The sequence below is a fragment of the Mus caroli genome, chromosome 13 (assembly GCF_900094665.2).
Source record: "Mus caroli chromosome 13, CAROLI_EIJ_v1.1, whole genome shotgun sequence".
In the NCBI taxonomy this organism is placed as follows: domain Eukaryota; kingdom Metazoa; phylum Chordata; class Mammalia; order Rodentia; family Muridae; genus Mus; species Mus caroli.
The window spans coordinates 77,866,914-77,891,253 of NC_034582.1; the positions used below are offsets into that span (position 1 = coordinate 77,866,914).

The 24,340-nt window shown below is 38.6% G+C and overlaps 1 protein-coding gene across 11 annotated transcripts in view; it reads left to right on the top strand.

The window, feature by feature from the left end:
• The window catches only part of Mef2c (myocyte enhancer factor 2C), a 145,204-nt gene that overhangs the window by 80,944 nt on the left and 39,920 nt on the right, over positions 1-24,340 (top strand). For 7 of the 11 annotated variants that reach the window (XM_021179843.2, XM_021179832.2, XM_021179842.2 and 4 more), the window contains exon 4: positions 21,576-21,719. In XM_021179843.2, the coding sequence (XP_021035502.1) occupies positions 21,576-21,719 (144 nt within the window). Of the gene's footprint in view, positions 1-21,575; positions 21,720-21,779; positions 21,918-24,340 lie in introns of all 11 variants that reach the window. The other 4 variants (XM_021179835.2, XM_029468445.1, XM_029468447.1 and 1 more) reach the window with 2 other exon arrangements.

Sequence of the window (24,340 nt, forward strand, 5' to 3'; positions counted from 1 at the left end):
GGGGAGAGGCGTCCTTCCCTCCTCTGTGTGTGTGAGTGTGTGTGTGTGTGTGTGTGTGTGCGCGCGCGAGTGTGTGTGCGTGCGTGTGTGTGAGTGTGTGTGTCTGTCTGTGTGTGTGTGTTTAATTTTTTCCTAACAAATGTCTTCTAACTGGCAGTTGTCTAAAAATAGAAAACTGCTTAACTAAAAATAGCCTGGCTCTCAGTCGTGCCAAAGAAAATGGAGAGGAATAGGCGTGGAACAGAGGGCTGAGTAATCCAGTTCTATTCATTCAGAGAAACCTTTGAGAACACAGGCCATGATAAAGTGCCCTCCAGAAACCACAGGCTGGACTCTCTCTTCAGACTTCGAGGTGCCAGTAAACATTTTAGCCCCAGGATAGTTTTTTTCCCCTTCATAGATTGTAAACATTTTCTGAAAGACAAGGCTTTGTTTCACAGAACCTGACAAACTGCCATAAGTAACTTTTGTAAGGTCTTAAAATTTCATAATTGTAAGGCTTTCTTTTTTAAGAAAAAAAAGATTCTTAAATGAAAATGTTGGAAAATTATGTACATCATGTAATAATTAACAGGAAACTCTGTTATAAAAAAAAAAAAAAAAAAAAACCTACTTGCTGCTTGCAATTAAACCCAAAACTTTCAAGTTTCTCAGAAAGAGATTACTTGTGTGACTCAGTGTGGCTGCAGAGCAGCAGCTGACGCATTGGCCTTAGGCCCTTAGTGCAAGGACAGTCTTGGCGGAATAGATCCCTTATTTAACCACTTTCTTAAAGCTGTCTACACCCAAGCAGGTTTTTTTTTTCCTTTTAATTCTTAAAATGGAATAAAAACCATCTCAAAAAAAAATCCTTTAGAAGACGGCTTTCTGTTTTAAAAACTGGCATAAACTGGCATTCTGAATAACCCATTTTTTACACAGATACATAGACAGTTTTTGCTGTGGTGGTTACACACACACACACACACACACACACACTCACACATCATTTTCTTTTGGTTAAGTAATCTAAATAATCAGGTCAAACATAGCAACAGGGTGTGGAAATGTCAGTGCAGGTCAGGAGTTGTATGGGTCTGAGCGTTGTTATTTTCAGTTCCTGTAATGCAGCTAAGGACTCCAGAGACAAAGGAAACTAATGGATGGAAAGAAACTTAAATCATTGCTAGAAGAATCAAGGTCCTTGTATCTGTGTACATTGACTCTTCTGGTCTCCTTCCGTCTTGTAAAGCATTTTGTCGGTTTCCCTCTTGGCCCCCTACCGCTCTTTGTAATGGATGCAGACCACAAGTGATTCCTTTATGCAGCACACAGGGTGTAATTGTGTCTGTGTGGTGTATTAGTAATTACCAAGCTGAATTCCCATATTGTATCTTTACTGCAGGCATGGAAAAATAGGACACACAATCCTGCATAACCATTTTCAACCTAGATAGTGAGCCACTCAGAGCTGTGTTCTAGGGACAAAGCTTTTGACGTGTATACTTTAAAACAAAATTGTCATTATTCACTCAACTTTGGCAATGGTTGTCTTCGATATTATAGTATCTTTTTTTCACTATAAAACAGTCTTCTCAATGCAAAATATTGTCTTTTTAATTGTTGACATAAAAAATTTAATATTGTTAGATAGCATATATTCACTATGCTAGCATACAGAAAGAACTGTGTCCGAGTTTCTACATACAATAGGTTATATGACATTCATAAACATCTCAAAGTATAATTATGTTAGAGTCATTTTGCCCTTAAACAGTCATATTTTCATATATAATTTATCAACCTTAACTCAAGCATTGTTAAACCAGAAAGAGCTGACAACAAATTTTTGTTACAGTAAACAGATACAAATTAATTATTAATTTCTTCGCTATAAAATTTGCATCCATCCTTTATGTATTATGTAGTTGTTATCGATTTGACTACCTCCTAATCTGTAGGGACTTGAAACAACTTCAGGACTATTTATCTATAATAGAAGTCAAAATAAAACAAGCAAGTTGGTTTGGACAAGATAAATTCCACTTTTGTGTGTATGTGCATATCAGATGCTTCTAAGGACAATAAAGTACTGTTAACTACAGTAGTAAAGAAAGCAATAAGGCCATTTTGATTGAGGATAATAGCATTAAATTGGATATATTTTGTGGATTACTAATTCAGTCAGGATGGTAGTTACATTTTATTATCAAATATAAAAGTGACCTTTTGGTCTTTATGTTTAAATTTTTATTTTTGACTGTAGATTTTTTTTATTCAAGCAATAATTATTGAATTACAACTATGTACAGAACTCAGCAACACTAGGAAAGAGAGAGAGAAAAGTGTGTAAAACATGATCTCTGACTCTTCCAACCATCTAGCTAATATAGAAAATGCAAGTGAACCAACTAGTTTAGACAGTTTAGAGAGACAGTGTGCGGGGTGTCTAACGAGGGCAGCAGAGCGTATGTCAGAGAGCAGCAGCTCTGAAAGTACCTGAGTTGTCTGCTTCTCTCTGCTGTATGACTAACACTTTGTCCCTGAGATTATTTATGTTCTGTGTCTCAAGGTCAACTTTGCAAATAGGATTAGTAATAATAACGAGTATATAACTGCTGTGACAAGTAAGAACATTTTGAAGACTTGGAACAGATGTCTGGCCCATACTAAAATTTATAATGAAGATCGTAATGATGGTGGTATATGGGACAGACGAATACTAGTAGGAAGCAGAATATTCAACCCTAAAAGTATTATGTACTATCATTGTAGGTTCAAAAAAGTAAAATTCTGAAAGGAGCTTTAAAGGCTGTAAGGGAGATCGTTCAAAAGATGAGCTGATTCAGAGCAACGTGAGAAGGGGGCAAAGCTGAAAAGTACTAGCATGTTAATAATGACACAACATGAACATACAGGGAGGGGTAGGAAAAGGGCAGTGAGGTAGTTAAGAGAGAAGAGCCAGACCCAAGAAACACTAATTGCTCAGTGTGGAATTATATGTGATAAAAACATCACATAGCATATGTGATGAAAAAGACACGATGGACTCAAGCTGGAGAATAGCAGGAAAGAAAACCTGGCAAAGTTTTGAGTAAAATTAGCTATCTCAAAATAGAAAGAGTAGAAATTTTTAAAGTGCTAACCTATTTTAATTTGTATAAATAGTGTACGTGTATGTTTTTAGAAAACCCAAAAGCTTTTCTTGTGTGTGTGAGAGTGCATGTTTGTGCATTACAAGCTGTTTCAGTGACCGTGTAAATATCTGTGATTGTACATAAGACATTTTTAAATGCATGTGATTTCAATTTACACTGATAATATACACATGCATTTCTCTGGGTAATATTTATTATATGCAGTATACTAAAAATTATAGAAACTGAGGTCACATATTTAAAGCAATATGAGAATCTGTACATAAAATTGAAGAACTTGGAGTTTCCTAAGAATATGCAATTTTAATGACTACACAAACAGATCAGGACTCTGTACACATAAAGTATCAAAAATGTATACCCTTAAGCTTTCTATATACTGTAGAAAGTCGGAAGCCTGAAAGCCCAGCTTTCTCACTACTGCACTGGCTAACGTGGCAGACACAAACTGGAGACTCACAAACCACGTTTCCATACTTGTATAAACTGCAACCTTGGGCATGTTTCAAAACTCCTCTAAAATTCAGCTTTTTAAATTGTAACCTCGTGTTTGGTCTTACTGTGAACATCAAGAAGTAATGTACATGGCCATTAGCACAAGTAGGGTGTGTTATCTTCATGCCACACCATTTCTTTTCTTGCTGCTCCCTGTTAGGCAAGTTTTAAAACATTGAACACACACACACATACACTTTACACACACACAAACACTCACACATAACCCCCGACACCCCTTCTAAGTACTGAACTCTGCAGTATATTTCGTTTTTACAACTTAAAAATCATTTTATAAGCTAAGGGTCAGAGTGTGCCTGCCCTACTGTGTTTAAGGACCTGAGAGGAATGAGTCCTCAGCATAGGGAGTGAAGTCATTTTGTGAAGTACTTTACATGATAGAGGGATAAATGGTATTTAATGAAGTTCTTCTGACAGTCTACTGATTTTTTTTATACTGAGAAAATATGCACAAATGGAAAACTAATCCTGTTAAGAAACATCAAAATAATGTTGAAGGGAAATAAGGATTCCATCAAACAGGGTACCTATCCCAGTTTCTATTAGCAAACTTTGTTAGGGTTCTAATTCAGTGTGCGGTTTGCCTTCTTAACTGTGTGCCTCTGAGAAAAAGCCTTGTGTGTGAGAGGGGTGGAGTGTGAAGACACTGAGCTTTAAAAGACTGAGAAGGTAATCAGCAATCTAACAAAGAGTTCTTCTCCTCTGCTGTTGGTTCCTTTCTGACTCGAAAATAATTAATTTCATTATAATACTAACCAGTCAGAGGTGTTTAGTGTGGTGATCCTGCTAATGATAAAAATACATGCGTGTCCTAAATTGCTTCTAGTGAAACTTTTAAGTGTCTCTGTGCCAACTCCCTCAGTATTTTGGTGGCAGTATGATCCATGCTGCTGGAAGGGAGCCAAGCATTTGCTAATGTATTATACATTTGGCTCAGTTCCAGGACAGCAGGTGTTTTAAATATTCCAGTCACACACCCACAATGTATATTGCCACTGGGGGAAATAGCATTTCTAAGCCACTGATGTTTACTCTGAAGCACACCTAGTTTGCTCTGTAAGGACAGTGTGGGTGAACCGTGATGGGGAAGGAATCTTTCTCTGATTGGAGGTGCAGCAAACAAGTCGTTCTGAAGCCTACATTTGACCACTGGCCCCCAGACCAAGGCACTAGTTGTTAGCAACCAGAAAACAAGTCATCAAAAATCCAGCAAAACAGTTCAACACCTTCCATAAGCGAGTTTCTGTGAACAGGAGAAATTCTACTTATATTAGAGAAAATAGTAGCAAATTGTATGATAATAAATTGGTAGGTTCTGATTAGAGGACAAAATCTGTGTGTCATTAGAATCCACCATTCAGTTTGCAAGCAAACTAATGTAGGGGAAAAAAACTGACTTTCCTGGGGTTCTAATTTCTAAATGGAAATGTTTCCTTCAATAATAGCTGTATGGAAATACATCTACACAGAAATAATTCAGAAAATTATTTCAAAAGTTTTAACTTCCTGCTAGAGATCCACACATGCACAAGAGACGGAGATCTAAGGAGAGAGGGGGGAGAGGGAGGTGAGGGGAAAAGAGGGGGCTGCTGCTGCCACTATCCGCTGCTGTGGCTTTCATAAAGGGGTGAAACCTGCAGTCCCAGCAGAGGAACTCAGATGCACAGCTTCCATTTCCCTAAGCACAGGTTCCTGTGTCAGATCAACAAACCTTCATTGATCTTTCTCTAACCCTTTGGCCTCAGCAATAACTAATGCACAAGGGCTGGGAAGAGGCTTCTGACTGCCCCCTGCCACCTGCTGTCACCTCATGCTTCATTTCAGTATAGATGGGGCCTCTTTGATGATTGGTCAATAATGCACATTACCTCATGGAAACAGGCTTTGAACTGCAATTTTACTTCCTCTTTTAATGGTGCTGTTTCCTCTCATCTTTCAACTGTGATCTTTAAAAAGAAGCGAGATGTTATTCAAAGCCATGGTGACGGCAAGTTTGAGCATTGTGAAACTGTTAAGTGGTTAGTTAGTGCTATTTGTCCAACAGAGAACTGATGTTAAAGTCCATGCAGAACTCCAAGCATGGCTACGAGAAATGCCTTTAAATATTATACAACATGACTTTATTTCCGTTTTCACAAAATCCAGTTTTCCATCTGAGAGACATGGGTATTGAGTGTGCTGTGGTAAGCCTCCAGAGAAAACAGAGTTCACAACTGCAGAGACAGTCGGGAGACTGTGGGTGGCATTTCTCTGCTGAGTCAGGTCCCCAGGCTTTACCAACAGTGCAGATTTTCTGACAAGATGTGAAAGCCCAAGTCTGTGGTTCTTGAAGCTCTTCTGTAATAATAGTCCCTCCCCTTTTCCTTGCAACTTTGGGAAATTTTCACTTAAGATTTTATTTTTTCCCCCTGTCTTCCTCATAGCTGTTAAAGAAAATTGAGAAGTTTTACACTGGATTCCTTTACATTTCCTATCACCCGGCCTATAAATTAAAACAGCATTACTTGTGTCTGTGTTAAAATGGGGGAAAGAAGCAGCTCGTGTAGCTGTGGATAGGAAAGGAATCCTTAAGATGCATGCAAGTTTTCTACAAGACCCACAGCACGTACAGAGACCATTATTCGTTTGTTCATAAAAGTATATACTTTTTCTTCCACACCCACGTCTTCCCACCCCTCACCTGTCCGGGCAATCAGAAACAAAGAGCTGGGCAGTTGACTTAATCTCAAAAGTGTAGATTCTCACAAAATAAATAATTAAAGCGTGTTTTTCTGAGTAACTGAGAACTGGGATTCTTACAAGGAGCATCTTACTAATCGCAATAGCTCTGCCCGTGGATGCCCCCAGGTCAGCCTATGTGTCTTAGACCACACTCCCTCTCGGCCTCAGGAGGTGAAAAAAAATACAATCTTTCTGTCCCTTCCTTTCAACCAGAGAGATACTACCTAGCTGCCAGAGAAGGGGCTGTCCTCTCTATCCAGTGGTCACTGGAGTATCAATGAGGAAATACTATAGATAAGATTACAGCCGGGCGTGGTGGCGCACGCCTTTAATCCCAGCACTCGGGAGGCAGAGTCAGGCGGATTTCTGAGTTCGAGGCCAGCCTGGTCTACAGAGTGAGTTCCAGGACAGCCAAGGCTACACAAGAAACCCCGTCCCCAAAAAACAAAAAAAAAAAAAAAAAAAAAAAAAGATTACATGTTAGAAAATACATTTTATTATAGATATTGCCCTTGGTGGAAAAAATTATCAGGCAAACTGGTCAAAAGTTACATAGATATGATTTTCATGGTTTTGTGTGCTTAAAAAACTCAACCCAGGTAGGTTCTTGCATATACTAGGAATACACTCTACCAATGAACTATGTTCCCTGTCCCTAGGAAATCTTTATTAAGAGACAATCTGGCAGAAACAGCACAGTTCTAAAACAAATACCTTACTAAATCCTTGGAAGTAAGCAGTGTAGTTCACACACAGTACATAAACTTGCTTCTATAGTAACTATCTTAGGATTTTTTTTCCTAAACCATTGGCATCCATGGAATGGCAATCATAGTAGATACGTGGATATATACACACACACACACACACACTATATATATACTATATATATATGTATATATAGTATATATATTGTGTGTATATGTATATATGTATATATATATATATATATATATATATATAGTGTGTGTGTGTGTGTGTGTGTGTGTGTGTGTGTGTGTATCCATGCAAGGATGCAAGGATGCATGGTAAACTCTTGACAAAGATAATTGCTCCACAAATGGTCGGTTTTATTGCTGAGAAATACATTCAATTAAAATATTAAGATTAATTTTTTGATAGTGAAGGAAGATTGATTTAGTTTCCTCTTTGTGAACAGAAGAAAAAATATTTTCATGATTACCTGTTAAAGTATATGGAAGAAATGATTGTGCAAATGAATATTTTTAGATTCACCAATAGACTAATAAAAATCACTAAGATTTCATAAGCTATAAAAATTGAAATGTCAAGCTTAAAAGTCAGGTTGCAGAACATTTCCATGGACAACTGAAGCTATTGTGATGAAAACAAGCAACTGAAGCCGATAAGAATGAGAAACCTAATTCCTGGAAACTCCTCAGAGAAGGCCATCTTGGGCCAGAGGACAGAGTAGGCTATGACTGACAGCCTCCACTTAGTTGCTGTGAGTTAGATAGAGATCATATTGAGCCACTGCCCATGTGAAGGTCACAGTGGCTTGTGATAAAGCTGTATGTTAGATCTTAAAGTGCAAAGTTAACAGGACCAGAAGCTGACTGACACACTTACCAGTGCTTTGTGGCCTCATTATCTTGGCCTTGCCTGTTTTTGACAACACTACAACACTGCCATTCATTCTTTCCTTCTCTCCCACCCAAAGTCTGTCTGCCTGCCTCTGTGTCTATCGTCATGTTCTTTGTAATCTGCACTGTCATTATTCCTTTTCTTCAATGTTCTCTCTCTACACCTTTCTCCAGTGAAGTCTTCAGTGATCTTTCTGACTCTTGGAGCATCCATTCAAGATGAAAGTAACTGAATGAAACCTTAGTCTTACTGTTTGTATAGAATATGACATCATGGAAATGTAATTTTATCAACTGTGATTTGTTAAAAGTTTTGGAATCTTTGCAAATATAGATATCTATCTATCTTGATTCTTAAAGTATCAAGTTAGAAATTTTTACGCTTGTTCATAAATGAATAACAATGATTTAGCCTGTATAGGTCTTGCTCAGAATATATTAGTGATACTACCAGGCTTTCCAAATCACTTTTCTATGAAATGTGCTCCATTTATAAATATTTTATCTACAAGAAAAGCTCCAAGTTTCTACAATGACTTCATTAGATGTTTTCCGACTCTTTTGTTCTATTACTTCATCCTATTTATTCTAATCCTTATACTCAATTTATAACTGCCTATGCTAATAAAAACTGGCTCTCCACATTAATACTGTAAAAATAACAGGAACTGGAGTATGAATCTAAGAGACAGGAGCCTCCAAATAACAAATGATCCAGCCAACCTCAGGGCATGTCCCAGTGGAAAGCTGAGCTGAGAGTCCTAATTCAGAAATGCTACTGGCACTTTTGATGTTGGTCCTAGAAGCCCTGTTCAGTTATTTAGCTAGTGGCAGATGGAAATAATTATATTGTTAAGAAAGCAAATAGTGACCTTTTGATTAATGGATTCAAAATCTACATTAGCTCATGAAATTCTAAGGACTCTGTTCTTTCCCAGGTATGAGGAAATCAGTTAAAAGGCACAGCTGTGCTCTCTGGAAGCTGGGTTCGGAATGAGGAGTGGGTAGGAGGTTGGTGGCCGTACAGTGGGAAGAGTAATGATAGGATTGCACGGAGATGGGGACAGTGCTGATGTGCTTGGCAGGTGCAGCCCGACCTCCAATGCAAGACTGAGACTAAGCATGCTGTGGAAAGGTTTGCAGCATATTTATTTTAAAACACCTTTTTTTGACCATTAAATACTAGAAGCGTGTAACACTTCTTTCTACTAGATACCTACTCAAGACCGTTGAAGAAAATCCAGCACCTATTCTTGATCCACATAATCTGTGGTGATGAGATAAAGCTGTACAGTAAAGACTCTAACGTTCTTGTGAGTCCAGACACTGTTTTACATTTTGATAGGGAAGGGAAGATATAGACACCAGTATAAACTTAACTACAGGAAAGAAAGGGGGACCTTTGCTTTTCAGAGTCCCTGTCCTTAGGAATTCCTTCCCGCCTAATATCAGCGTGGATAAATGGAATGGATTTCTATTCATTCACCATTGACAATACCCTATAAACCTAAATCTCTATTTCCAAGCTGACCCTCTGATCCTGAACCTGTGCACAATCTTTTGCTCTGACTTCTAGCTGGCCTCTCTGGTTTCCTGCTCATAGAAGGTCTCCTGAAGTCCAGTGTATTCAGTCTACCTGGCTAACTGGCCTAGCTAGCCAACCATGAGCAACTCATTACAAGTTAAGCCCTGTTTTAAAAAAAAGACGGTATATCAGGGAATAAGGTGAGAAAACTAATATTACATGAACAAAGTCCCATGAATGATTTTTATATTGGGTGTGGTGGTGATGCAACCAAAGACCAAGGCTGCTGACCTTTGACATGTAACATTACTTCTGTAAGGAAAACTCCACATGTATGGGAAGGAAGTGGGGTTTCTAGCCATAACTGTTTCTTAGCCTGTCTGAGGCTTCATGCTGTATGGCACCAGGCTGTCGTTAGCACTTTTCTCCTATACAACTCCTGTCCAGAAGAGTTAACTGATTTGTAGCAACATCCTACTGTCAGACACTCTGCTAACTGCCAGGACCAGAAAGTCCTCAAGAGACATCCTGTCTGCATTAATTTTACAATCTAAAAAAATAAAAACTGAGATATGATCAATAATAGAGACAGCATACAGATATGAAATAAAAGTATGCAATTTTAGAAATACATAAAAGAGGTTTAATAACTATTTTTCCAGGGGCCGTATAAAGTTGATCAACTACTCCACCACTGAACTCCATTTCATGCCCTCTATGAAGTCCACCATACTCTGTTCATCCTTTTCTATTTTAACTTTTATATGGGATGGGAATCCCAGAGTTCTACAGTGGCCATTGCAATGGATAACCTGCATTCATATTTAATAGCTACTCACTATGGGTTTTCAGGTCATATTGTAATTCCACTTTAAAAAAGAGCCACTGTTCCCGAAGCCTTAGATCCCATTATTAAAAACAGTGCTTGTTGAATGGCATCCGTATGCTGGACAAAACCAGGTTGCAGACATAAAGAATGTTCTCTGTCATGGAAGCTTATTCTCACACATGCAGATTTCCTTCCCTGGACATCCACAATGGCTGACTGACAGGCTCTCCTTAAAGCACCCCAGTGACGCTGCATAGTCCTCAGACTTTTCTTACTCTCTAACATGTCAGGGAATGGGGGTGCCATTGCTAGTTTGTGCGTACCATGGTAAATGCACATCTCTGGAATGTTACATTTCAGACTGAGAATTAGAACCTGCAAAGTCTTCAGGCTGTACTCACTGGAAAGATGTTACATAAAAGTCCTTTCCTATTTTTGCCATCAAATGACTGTAGAATATCCAAAGAATTATACAAGGAATGGATTGTTGTTGAGGAAAATAATAAAAAAGAATCCATGCTATTGTCAGCGAGGCCCCAACAGGCTGGCCAGCCAGGCTCTGGTGGGCAATGGCCTGCCTGTCCTCATCTCATGGAGACTCTCTGACTCAGAGCTCTGAAATTTCTCCACCCAGCTCACTAAATTTCTACTGGGGAGTCGCTACCATGCCAGTCCCGTGCTTCAAAACTCCCATGACCCTTATGGTGCACAACAGGCAAACCCGCCCTTTGCCACCATACCTTTTTCTCTTGAACCCCGTCGAGCTGGCATGTGAAGGAAAACACCACACAAACTTAGTTCAGAAACACTGGTAACTCAATCACTGGGCGCAACAACTAGAATCCTAATCTTGTAAGCCATATTAAATCTAAATCCTCTGGTGGTGAATCCTAGTAGATTCCTAGTGAATTTGCCATCTAAACCAGGAGACACTCGTAGGTACATCTTGTCCTCTCACTGTCCCTATCCAAAAGCCCCTATCTCTCTCCTGCCTCCTCTCTTCCTCTCTCCAACCTGGAAGTCCTGCCTACTTGCCAAGTGACTGGTTCCTTTATTAACTAGGGGAAGGTTCACAAGAAGTCACCTGAGTGACTCATTCCTCATTCCAGACAACCCCTCCTGGGAAAACAGAATAAACATCAAAATGCCAACAGCCCCAGGGCCATCCACAATAGATTGTGGCCACTTGATGGGAAATAGGCTAATTTCTGAAGTGATAAATGTTCAAGTGGCAGGAGGAAGAGATGTAAGTGAATGCTGACTGTCTTCAGATTCTTGTCTCTTCCATGGCCACCAGTGAAGAACTCAAGGAATGGAAAAGAAATTGAGGAATAATTCATTTCTGTCCCAGATTGAGGTCTATTAGCAGCTCATATTGAGCCTGTAACTGGAGACCTAAAAACCTATGCTGTAGATGAAGGGCAGAGAGGGATTTCCCATTGGGTGAGGAAAAATGGGCCAGAGTCAAGCAAGCCCATTAGAGTTCTTAATTCTCTTCTGCCTTCACAGAGACTAGAGTTTTTGGCAAGGAAACGCTATCTTAGGAGTTACCTCTACATCTTAGGAGTCTCTCAATACCTTAGAAATAAAGCTTTATGTCTCTTTCTGGGGTATTAACAAATTTTCTAAGATACCAGTGAATCCACGACTAGCTTCACATCTTTATTCTTGTTGCTTCATAGAAAAGTCTATGAATCCTCTGCCTTTCCAACAAGCTAGAAGTAGACCAGAAATCCAACCAACAGAGAGTTTTCAATGTATATCAGGGAAATGTTTATTCCCAGGGAAAACAAAAGTAAAGGTATAAAGATACCTGTTGCATACTTTGATTTTTGTTCTCCTTGTGGTAAACTGGTAGAAGCAGCCACAAAAATACATCTCTGGTGCAAAAAATATATATATATATCCAATTAGCAATTCTAAGTTGACTAAGGTCTGCAAAGCAGAGAGGAAAAGTAAGCAAAGAAATCACAGACAGGAACGAAAGGCATAGATCAAGAGTGTTTGGATCTTCCTACAAACATGGGAAATGATAAGAAGATTCTCCTTTGGTGAAAACAGTGCTCTGGAAAATGAGGGAAGGACTAAAGGGGAGAAGCAGCAGGAGAGTGTGCTGTACAGGCTTGTGTGTGACACAGCTGTTGGTGGCCACCATGGTTTATAAAAGCAGCTATGATGCAATCAGGTTTTCATTTTAATTAGACCCTGCCTGATGTATAAAGGAGGCGTATGTGGAAAGTGGGGTCAGAAACCAAACAGACTGAGGAAGGAGACAGAAAAGGAAGATGAGCAACAGATGAGAGGAGGTGATGAAATGGAGGATGATTTCTGGGCTTCTGCCTCAGAGAACTAAGTTGTAACACTTTCTGAGAGGGGACTGGAATAAGAGAGGAGCTGGAATCAAGGAATAAAATAGGAAGAGAAATATACAGAAATCTCCTAAGTCCAGGAGAAAGTGGGACCAATAGTGACTGACAGCCTAGTTGCACTGCCAGGCAAGAAAGAGTAGGATATAGTCCACTGTCGTCTCAAATGAGCTCATGCAGTGACCCTACATATGAATGGAAGAATCACAATAGACAAGAAACTATGAGGAAACAAAAGTAAACGTTAGAAATTACTGCAGTTACTGAAGATAGCATATGCATCTACTTTTGTTAGTATGAAATATGAATAGTTTATAAGAGAAGATGCTCTGAAGAATTATTTTTAAAGCTTCCAGTGACTTTGGATTCAGCCTTTTCCCCTGTAACAGATTTGCAGCGGAAGTGCCACAGTCTAAAAAGATTCATACGTGAAGCTACAATCACGTTTCATACTCTCACAAAACCTGCTTCCTGATCTTTGTTAATTTATTCCTTTCCTCTCTTTCTCAATTGTTGAATTCATTCTGGCTTGCTTTCTTCTTCTTCTTCTTCTTCTTCTTCTTCTTCTTCTTCTTCTTCTTCTTCTTCTTCTTCTTCTTCTTCTTCTTCCTCCTCCTCCTCCTCCTCCTCCTCCTCCTCCTAGTCCTCTCCTTCCTCATCCTCACCCTCTTCCTCCTCTTCCACCTCTTCCCTCTCTTCCTCCTTCTTCTTCCTTTTTTGAGAAATCAACATCAGCTATTATTCTGGTTCTTCCTGAATTTGACTTACTTTATGAACATTAGACATAGCATGTTTCCTGTATTTAGCTTCAAATTGATGCTGGATTCAGGATGTCAGAAAGCTTCATGGATGAAGTGTGCCAGACTTCCCAATTCAGCACTGTTCTATCCCAGACACATGATGTCTGGGTTCCAGAAGAGTTGTGGTGGAAAGACCCTTAAGGACTTAAGCACTGCCAGTCAGTCCTGAGGAAGTCTACACCATCTGATTTGCTCTAGAATCACTCATGTTGGCAAATTCTCCCCCAAGTTAAGATGTTTTCAAAATAAGGCTAATCCCAGAGCCTAGAAGAATCAGGGACTACAGAGCGTTTTTTGTCACATCTAGATAAAGATGAGCTATGCTCAAGAGTGTGGCAACATGCTGTGTACATGTGCATATTCACAAACATTTCCCCTTGCTCTTCCCTTCCGTATTTTTGTGCTTTTCTGTAATTTACATTCTGCTTAAAATACATCTTCCTTTCTCCCTTTGCTATGATGAATTCATTCTCACTGTCCTTTTGCCTCATAGAAATTATATACCCACAACTTCCCTCACTCGTCAATGTAGCATGATCACCTATCCTGAGGCTTAAGTTTATATCAATCCACTCATTTTTAAGCTATGAGATTAAACTTCTGAATTATAAAGGAACTTCAAATTATGAATTATGAGCAGCCCCATGTCGTTTTCTTACTTTAAAACTACAAAAATAACAAATCTGTAGTAGTTACTTAAAAAAATATTACGATGGTAAGTTTTAAAAATTACATAAAGTAGTAAATAAAATAGTAAGAAGAGAGAAATTCCCATAACGATTACCTGGCAGTGAGCCTGAGCTTCCTCCTCCTGACAGACAGTTCTTTCCTGCTCTGTGTATCCATTTCAGTCTCTTGATTATGTCTCAACCACTTATGGTTGTTGCCATATCCCAAGTCCCATGCTACATCCTGGCAATACAGGATAACAAGTTAACAGGCCTGTGCTATAAGAAGCTCCCAGGAAGAGCAAGAAAGCAGGCAACAATTTGAGCACTATAATCAGAAAACCATCTTACATCTGGAGGACCAGAGACAACACCCAAGACAGAGTAGCAGTTAGCAAGCAGACATTAAGTGGTCTAGATCCTGCTGCTGTCTCTGCTTCACAGTCAGACAAATTCAGTTCAATTGGGAGACCCCAGAAAACGTTAACAAGAGGAAAGGTGTCTTTCTTTCAGCTCTGTAGCACTTGTTGAGTTGAGCACTAAAATATGTCAGACTGCTATGTGCTTAATTTATAAACAAAACACACAAAACAAAACAAAACCAGAAAAAGCTTTTGTTAAGGGCCTCTTAAGCCCCTTAATGCACCCAAGGAGACAAACTCATAAATGATGAATAATGAGTAATTAAGGATTCAACAGTAAATGTGCATAATAAAGTTTGTGCATGGGTGGTAAAAAAAAAAAAATGCTGGAGCTGTGTGATGGGAGGAGTAAAAAGTCCAGGCAAGATGGCATACCAGCTGTGTTTGGGAGGAAGACAGACTGACAACTTACTGACTTCCTCCTCAAGCCCCACTGGAGGGATTGGATCTGCCACTGCTTCTGCACCTTCTGAGAGCAGGAGGAGACCCAGATGACCTCTGGGCTCACCCACACTGCAGTCCGAATAATTCTATGAGCTGTCATAGGTACTTTATGCTTATGTGAAATAATCTGTGATCAATAGAAAACAAGTGGTGATATTTTGTTGCATTGGAGCCATTCATATCTTTAATTGATGTTTTCTGCGTTACTGAAAAATAACTTACTGAAAAAAAAACAACACCTTCAATGCCAATATCTTTTTTCAGGCTTTATTTATTTTTTAGTTATATGTACTTGGAGCCTGGAGATCCGTGCATTTGAGTGTGGAGTTCAGCAGAGGCCGGTGGTATCAGATCCCATGGATCTGAAGTTACAGTCATGTGTTCTTCTGCAACTGAGAACAATGCAGAGATCAATGGCTAGGAGAGAGCCCAGCCACAGTGGATATATCTACATCACAGCTCCTGCCTTTATGACCCAGGGAACATCATAGAGTTGAGAGCTGAAACACTGTAAATGTGAACATACCAGGAAGTTTACTGTTAACAGTCTCTCCTAGAAATGGCAGTATAAACAATGGAGAATAACAGTCATAACAGCATGCTAATGTGGAAGAGAGAAAATCGCAAGGAGTTCCACCCCTAGACAAAGAGCTATAGGCAACTAGTAACTAGTGCAAGTAGAAGAGTTAGCCTCTCCTGGGGATGAGCCCCTTATTGGTCATCCAATACAAACTGGTCAGGCCAGAAATCAATAGAGACCCCAACAACAAATACACTGGCAGCCAATTGTATGTATATTTTTGTGTGTGCGTGCGCGCGCACACACACACACACACCTTTCATCAGCAGAAGGAAAGATATGCTTAGAATGAATATTAATCTAGACATAAACCATGTAATAGTTTTATATTTGAATGTTTTTAGACTTTTAACACAGATAGGTACTTTATGAGTTAATTTTTCTTATACATGATTCACTTGCCCAATAAAGACAAAAGTGCTGATTTACTAAACTCACAGTATATTATTGTATCTTTTTCATTTCTGGAATAAGAACAAAAAAGAATTGTGGTACACATAAATGTAGTCTAGAGACTGCTTACAGATTTGACTATTAAAACCTGTAGAGAAATTCCTCGGCACTTAGTCTTGCCCTGTCCAAGAACTCTGTTAGAAATCATAAATGGAATACGCATTATACTTTTGTTCAGATTTTCTATTCCTAATTCCGTATTTAAAGGAGCATCTTAGGATGGTCAGTCCCAGACGACATGGCCTGAACCAGTGTTAGGAGTCCCTGCATACAGTGGTCACTACACACTGCTCTACCTACTGACATGGTTTCTCGTGCCAGAGCCCATGGAGTGTGTCCTGCACATGTGTGTCCTCCTCAGCTGCTAAAGTCAAGCCCAGGAGATGTAAGACCAGAAGAAAGCAAGCTGCCTTTCCTAAGTGCATGAATTTTCTTTCTTGCTTTTTGTGTGAATACAACATACATGCAGCTAACGGTAATAATTCCTGCATGTGTTCTGTAATAATTCCTGCATGTGTTCTTGACACACGAACCCTCCAAAGTTAGGGAATACCCGTTATGCAAGGGAGCATGATTATTTGGATTGGAACAAAGATTAATGGGAGTAATTTGGGGGTTTTCACAAAAGGGTTTTAAATTTCAGCTGTATAGTTAGGCACAGATAAAAGTAAGAAGACAATGAAAATATACGTTATTCAGGACAGAAACTACATACACGAAGAGAAATTGGCTGGTTTGAAGCTTTTAATATGAGATACTAATTCTTTGGAGAAAAATGTTGAATTTTAATTAAATAGCCTTAAGATGAGATACATAGTCTCACAGAATCGAAAAGGACTCATAATTTAGTTACCTCTTTTGTACTGAGAAGAGTTTTTTTTTTAAAAAAAAAGAAAACTAGAATGTAAAAAAATACATAGCTAAAAAGGAAAAGTCTGTTTAAATCATTTCATAGGAAAGAGATTACCTAGTTGATTACCTAATGCATAAGACAAGACATAAGACTCCATGTGGCATTCTTTTTCATTTACATTCCTTTTGGTAATGAAATAGAATCTGTTACCCTACATCGATTTCATTAGAATTTTTGAAGCACCTGTCATCTACCATCATCAGTTTATACATATTTCAGGATTTCCCGGTGAACAAATGCAGTAATGCAGGTCCATATGTCCACATGTCTGGGAGCAGAGATTCCAAATGATGCTTGGATTACCTGCCTGGACTTCTCCCATCTATTGTGTGGAATATGACACCTTCTGTCAATCTAATTGCTTCTCTAAAAGTGCCTGCACTGTGCTCACAGTATGACAATCACTACTATGTGCATATGCCCCCAGAAGCCTCTGCAGTCAATTGATCTAGCCCAAAGGTGTCACTCTTCTGTGGCAAGCTAGCTTCAGTATACAGTCTCACTGAAGACTTGCAGAGTGCTATGGGGGTAAAGTTTCTTTAGATATGTTGTGAGAGAAGTTGTTTTTTCGTAGATAGCTTCCTTGCCTTCTCAGAACACACAGGAAAAGATTGCTTCAAAGTATCTTCATCTGAGGGACACCATACATACAACTTCATCTGTAGAATAGCTGTCTGGGCACCTACATAACCTAAACAGAGATGCCAGAGATAAAAATATCAGAGACATTTTCAAGGCCAATAGCAGAGAGCCTGATTTTGCTAGAAAAGTCCTAAAGGAATATGCTTCAAATCCATTTAGTAAGCCCCTTAGTTCATATTGACTATTCATTATTATGAATAGACAGACTTGGCTAGAGCTAACAGTAGTTCCTTTGTCATCATTAAACAGCTGTAGATTTTAATATAATAAAGATAAAACTGTTCCTCTGGTTCTGCATTCACACTATGGCATTCGAGTCGGTGCCACCAATTCCATTTTCCAAGCTTTATAATTCCACCATAATCATTTGTTCTTGGCAGAAATATGTTATGCAAGCACTCAGCTGAGGATAATATTTTTGAACAATTTTTCCAGTGCTCTGGTTATGTGATTATGGGAATTTAGGACTCGGTATTAATTCACTCTCAGATTTTGTGTTTCTGGATCTCAAAAAAAAAGCTCTTTTTTAAATAACACAATTTAGCTTAAATCATTACTTCCATACCAGTCATATTTGTTACAAGATAATGTCACCCAACACAAGAACGTATTGGGAGAGAACCAGCCACTGCTTTCTCCTGCTCATTACAGTACCATGCCAGCAGCTTTGTTTGCATTCAATAATTCCCATCCTGCTTCAGGTACAAAGTGACTAGTGATTTTTTTTTTTTTTTTTTTGGTTTCTCACTCTATGAACTAAGTGTTTTGATAACCAGGTGACCTTTCCGCTCTTGACTTAAATTTGATGCCAAGGAATGCAAGCATAGATTGGTTGGTAGAGGGCTTGCCTCACAAACACAAAGCCCTGAGTTTGATTGATAACATAGTACCAACCAAAAGTAATAATGCATGCCTGAAACCCTAACATTTGGAAGGTAGAGCCTTGACTACATGAAACTCTGTCTCAAAGTAATATTTCTAGGAAGTATAGCTATTTTATTCATATTTTTATCCCTAGAGTTTTCCCCAAACTTAATTCCTTAGCATTTCAATTTGATCTATACTAGTGTAAAATGAACTGCTGCCAGTGAACGTGAATGCAAGAGATGAGTCTGTGTTCCTTCTTTCTTAAAATCCAAAAGATTTTGACAGGAAAACGTTCGCCACAGCTTGTTCCCAAGCAGTGACCAAAGCTCAGGGACAATGCTTGGCAGTACTGGTTTGAAATTTGTCATAAGATTTCCTAAACTTGTAGTGAAACACTTGTGAGAGAGAATGAGTTAACATTTTTAGAGGGATTTCAGTGAAATAAAAGCAGTGTGTTTGAATTTTTATAAGCCACAGTATCTACCCACCCAAAAGCTTTGTGAGAATATTTAGCACACATGTATGTGCCAGATGGATTGTAATGACAGTTGGTAGGCCTCTTCTAACCCTTTCGTTCTGTTGTCAGAAATCTGCATATCAAAACAACGATACTTTTTACAATAAGATTTTTTGGGTAAAATACACATTGAAAAAAATCTACTGTCTATTAAGACTCTAATTTAACATCATATGGAGTTTTTAAGTTAAAGGTTTTCATAAGACTATCTTAATACACCTTATAGAAATATAAATAAGTTACTTTTGAAGACTACTACTTTCTTGATCTTACCTTCTTTTCCTTATGAACATGAATTCTTTTTTAAGTTGTGTATGTGAAGTATTATATGTGTTCTATATGGTTGTGTGTGTGTGTGTGTGTGTGTGTGTGTGTGTGTGTGTGTGTGTGTGTGTGTGTATGTGTTTGAGCATGTAGAGGCCACAGGTTGATGGTAGATATCCTTTCTAGTTTACTCCCTTCCTTTGATTTTTGAGGTAGGGTCTCTCACTGAAGTCGAAGCTAACTTGTTCAGATAGACTAGCTATCCAATTAACTCCAAGGATCTGCCTGTCTCCACCACCCTCTACCCCAGGCTAGGAGTTGTAAGCCCAGCTTTTTACATTAGTCTGAAATAGAAGAACTAAATTCTCATGCTTGTGTGGCAGTAAGATATTTCGCAGCCCTGTGAGTGAATTCTTTGTTTTATAGATTAGATATAGATATAACTTAGATATAGATATGTTGACTGTAATGCAAGACACTCAGTTCCCTTAAAGGTCAAGAACCTATAGAGGCCAAAGCAAAAACATACGATAATACTCCAAGTAGAATGCTCTTGTGGCTGAGATAATACTAACAAATGAGTTGAAACTGTAAGAAGTTAGTAACTAGAATTAGTATCCTAGTGTTTTGTGATGTCCATTCTAGTGTTATTGTGGGGAACCTCAATGAGTACTTGTTCTAGACCAAAATACATGGTTGTAATTTCATGAGAAGGGGACAGGTGGCCCCACCAATTAAAAATTCCTCAAGATTATAAATGTATATTTCATCATCTTGTGTCAAAATATTCATTTTAATATTCAAACATCTTACCACATAATAAGCTGTAACCATATGTTTGTTATATTAAACCACTATAACATTAATAAATATTTACAGAGCTGCACTACATCCTAGATGTTGAGAAATGATAGCTCCCAGTTTGGTCTTAAGTATAAGCCTTCAATGCCTCGGAAAGTAATTTTAAGTAACATTATATTTGTTGCACACTGATAAAAATCAATGGATTTGAATTTTTAAGCTGGATACTCCCTTGAAAATGACATCATTCTATTGTCCCCAAATGTATAAATCAAGGATGCAGTATTATCTCAGGTTTCAGACCGTTGGCTGGGTGTTTCGGCTTTTTCTTTATTTGTATCTGAGTTCTCTATCCAACATGGATTTGAAGACTTTCCATTAGTAAGAGAAAGATAGCTATACATATCTTTGTAACCAAACCTGGTAGTGCCAAGAAAATAAATAGTGTGTGAATCTCTTAATTATTAATATGTCAAGTTGTATGATTAATCAGGGGTTTTATGATCTCCAAATCTACATTATTTCTGTCCATTGGATTGTACATAGTTTTGTTGAAAACATTTGTTTTCTAAAGAATAAAATTCAGGACTCCTGACTCATAGTTTTCCAAACTGTTACACTGTTTTATTGGTATTTATCCCTTAGTGACAGCTGAAACTAGAGCAGACCTACATCAGGAGACAGGAGGCTGGCGCGAAGCCACTGACTTCACTTTCATGTGTCAGGAGAGTCTCAGGCTGATTCGTACTCGCCTGAAACCAGGAGGAGTTTGTGCTGTTTGATAACTCCTGACTTGGTTGTCTAAATACAGTGCTGTCGTCCTTACCCAGCTCAGGATAATGAAGCCCTAAGCTCAGCCATCCCAGAGCTGCTTCCCACTCTTGTTTAGGAAGATAGTTTCTCAATATTGGAAATTTCAATACAGAATCTTACAGATTCCCCAGAACTCTAACAAGCAAAAATAATTCCCCCAAATGAGCTTCTTCCTCCCAAGTACTTGGTGATTAACTGGCTTCTTTAATGCTCCTTTTGCTGTCAAGCACCAGAGTCAAGACGGAATAGTAACTCCAACCACTATGTTAAATCCAGAGATAATGTTTGCAACATTTCTGCTTTTTTTGTCGTAAATTCTGAAATGATTTTGCAACATCCTGACTGCTTGTATTTCTGTGGGAAAAGAGTACTGAATCGCATTACACTTTGTAACTTGTAATTGGTTTTCATTATATATTTCTATCTGAGTTTTGTATCAAGATATTTTACCTTTCTTTGTTCATTGACTGAAATTGGCTGAAAAAAAATAGCTCCTTGTTCCTTTTTTAAAAAAAAAACTAGTGATGAGCACTCTGTTGAAATGGCTCATTCTCTCCTTGTGATTTCTTTCCTCAAACGTAATCTAGCATATATAGTAGTCTGAAATGCTGGACAGTTTCAATTTTTGTAACATCACTAAATGTCTTTTACAGCCTTTGTCTAGGTTTGAACTTTGCACATTATGTATTTCAGACATTGAGAAAGAAGGGCCTCAATGGCTGTGACAGCCCAGATCCCGATGCAGACGATTCAGTAGGTCACAGCCCTGAGTCTGAGGACAAGTACAGGAAAATTAACGAAGATATTGATCTAATGATCAGCAGGCAAAGATTGTGTGTAAGTACTCAAAACACCCTTCATTTTTTTTTACTCTTGATATCTCTCTGAACCTGGCAGGCATTGAACAAGAAAGAAAACAAAGGCTCTGAAAGCCCCGATCCTGACTCCTCTTATGCACTCACCCCACGCACTGAAGAAAAATACAAAAAAATTAATGAAGAATTTGATAATATGATCAAGAGTCATAAAATTCCTGTAAGTACCAAAGGTAGAGGGCTGGTCTGCTGATAACTGCTGCAGTAACATCCCTTAACCCTCTCGATGGTGGCTTGCTTTAAGAAAGCATCGCAAAGTCAGACAGATGAAGTAGCCATCTCATCCCACAGGCAGTGCATTTAGAAAGCAACCCCTGTGGGATACTGAAATTGCATCAACTCAAAGAGTTGCCATGGAGAAGTTCATTCAGAGGTAGAAAAGTTCACAGGAGGAAGAGAACGATCCATGAGCCATGCCGTGAATTTACACAACCTTTGCAAAAATCAAGTTGTTACACAGGGCATCAGAGTACACTAAAACAACACAAGAATCTCTTTCAGCATACATTTTGTATGCAGAGACCGGATACATGAGTGGAACTGTTGTTCCATTGTACACTGACAGACATCACTTAAGTAAAGGCTAGTTTATGAAAGACATGTCAGCCCCTCCCCCACACACATGAAATTCAATTACAGCACTGAAGCTGTAGCACTGAAGGGCTAGAGCTAATATGCTGCAGGGAACAGACTGCATGAAACCTAACGGTAAGACTTCAACATTTGTGTGATTTTAAAGCTCTTATCAGAATATTATATGCTTTGCCTATACCAACAGTTTCTATGCTTTAACATGTGGCTCAATTTCGTCTTAACCAATTAAGAAATTTTCTAACAATCAATTATATGCCTTGCTAGATATTTATGAAAAGTAACTTTGCATGCATTATGTTTTTTGGTTCAGATGTATAAAGAAAAGATGCCCAACTTATTGTTACATTCAGCAAACAATCAAACAACGTTAATTCTATAGCATAAAAGATTACACTCAAGGCTCATATGCTATGAATAATGTTAGTACCTGAATCCTAATTTGTGTATCAGCTTCTCAATACATAATTAATTCCTTTTCAAAAAAAAGTTATTTCTGGTAAATTAGCAAAGCAGCCCAATCCTGAGGACTACAAGCAGATCTGCCATGAAGATGGGCTTTGTTGATTATACATGTAGATGTTTAAGGCCAAAAGCTGTAAACCATATCCACACTGCACTCACACAGTAAATTAAGCATTTCCACTGTCAGCACACACTCAGCCTTCGCTGGTTGAAATGAACCCTTTAAAATATATTCCAAAATATCAGGCTGGTTAGCTCTGTCCTTATGAATGCTTAGGTTTTGTTGTTGTTGTTGTTGTTGTTGTTTTCGTTTGCTAAATGGAAAACTGTCAGTGAGACAACTTTTTTCAAAGTTTCATGCTTTAAATACTTTCTTGAGATTATAATGTAATTACATCATTTTCCCCTTCTTTTTCCTTCCTCAAAACCCTCACATGTACCCCTCCCAGTCTTAAAGGTCATTACCCTTCCATGTTCCACACAGCATGTTCACAGTGTTTTGCTCATCAAAGAACTCTGTATATGCTTACTAACTCTATGCAAAACTCTTAAATGATAAAAAAAAAATATCCATCAGAATTTATTTTACCTGGAAAAGAGAAGCAAATTGCTTCTTTGGTTTGACTTCTAGTTTGTATACCCTGAGTTTTCTTGCTATATATAGAAAAAGTCTGTTTGAAAGCTGTGTGTGCAAAGGTTTAAAGGGAGGACTGTAAGGCAAGTCCTTCAGTGCCTGGAGACCAAAGAAATCCTCTGCACAGATTGGAAAGAGGCAAACACCTGCCATATTGCTGATAACTGTCAGCATAGGTGAGTTGAACCCCCAAAGTGTCAGAATATATGGATCTGTTTCCCTACGTTTTAAGGGAAAGAAGATGTGCTATTCATCTAGATTCCCTGAGATACTTTACTCTGTCATGTATAAAGTCCAAAATCAAGATACATGATATGTTAAAAGGTACAAGCATGTGTGGCTGGAGGTGAAACCCACATGAGAGTTTATGGGCAGTGCATGAAAGAGGAGCCACGTGACCTCTCACAGTGCCATGGAGCCTTCAAGTCTTCCAGAGTGTCTCAGTGTCCACAGTGAAAGCCAACTTTTTGCACATTGCTCTCTCTTGATGGAAGTTCATTTTGTTGAACATTTCCGCAGCTACTAAAACATTTACAGCAATGCAAGGACACTCTGCCCTTTGTGTGCAGATAGTGTCTCCAACTCTTTCAAAACATTACAAGACTGTTTTTCTCTTTCAAAGAACCAGCGTGAAGCGTTCCCCTTTTAAAATAGAAATTTTAATACTGAAGTCACCTGTTGGAGTAATATAATTTATGCCCATATTCCTCAATTACATTAAATAATTCATGGGTGATTTGGAATCTTGTGGACCATTGGTTCCTCCTGCTGGTTCTGCTACAGTTAATGCTGGGCATCATGGCAAAAACAACCCCATTGGAGGAGCCAGGGATTAGCAAAAAGACCCAAGTGGATCAGAAGTAGAAGCAAAATTGCTTGAGAGGAAATGAGGA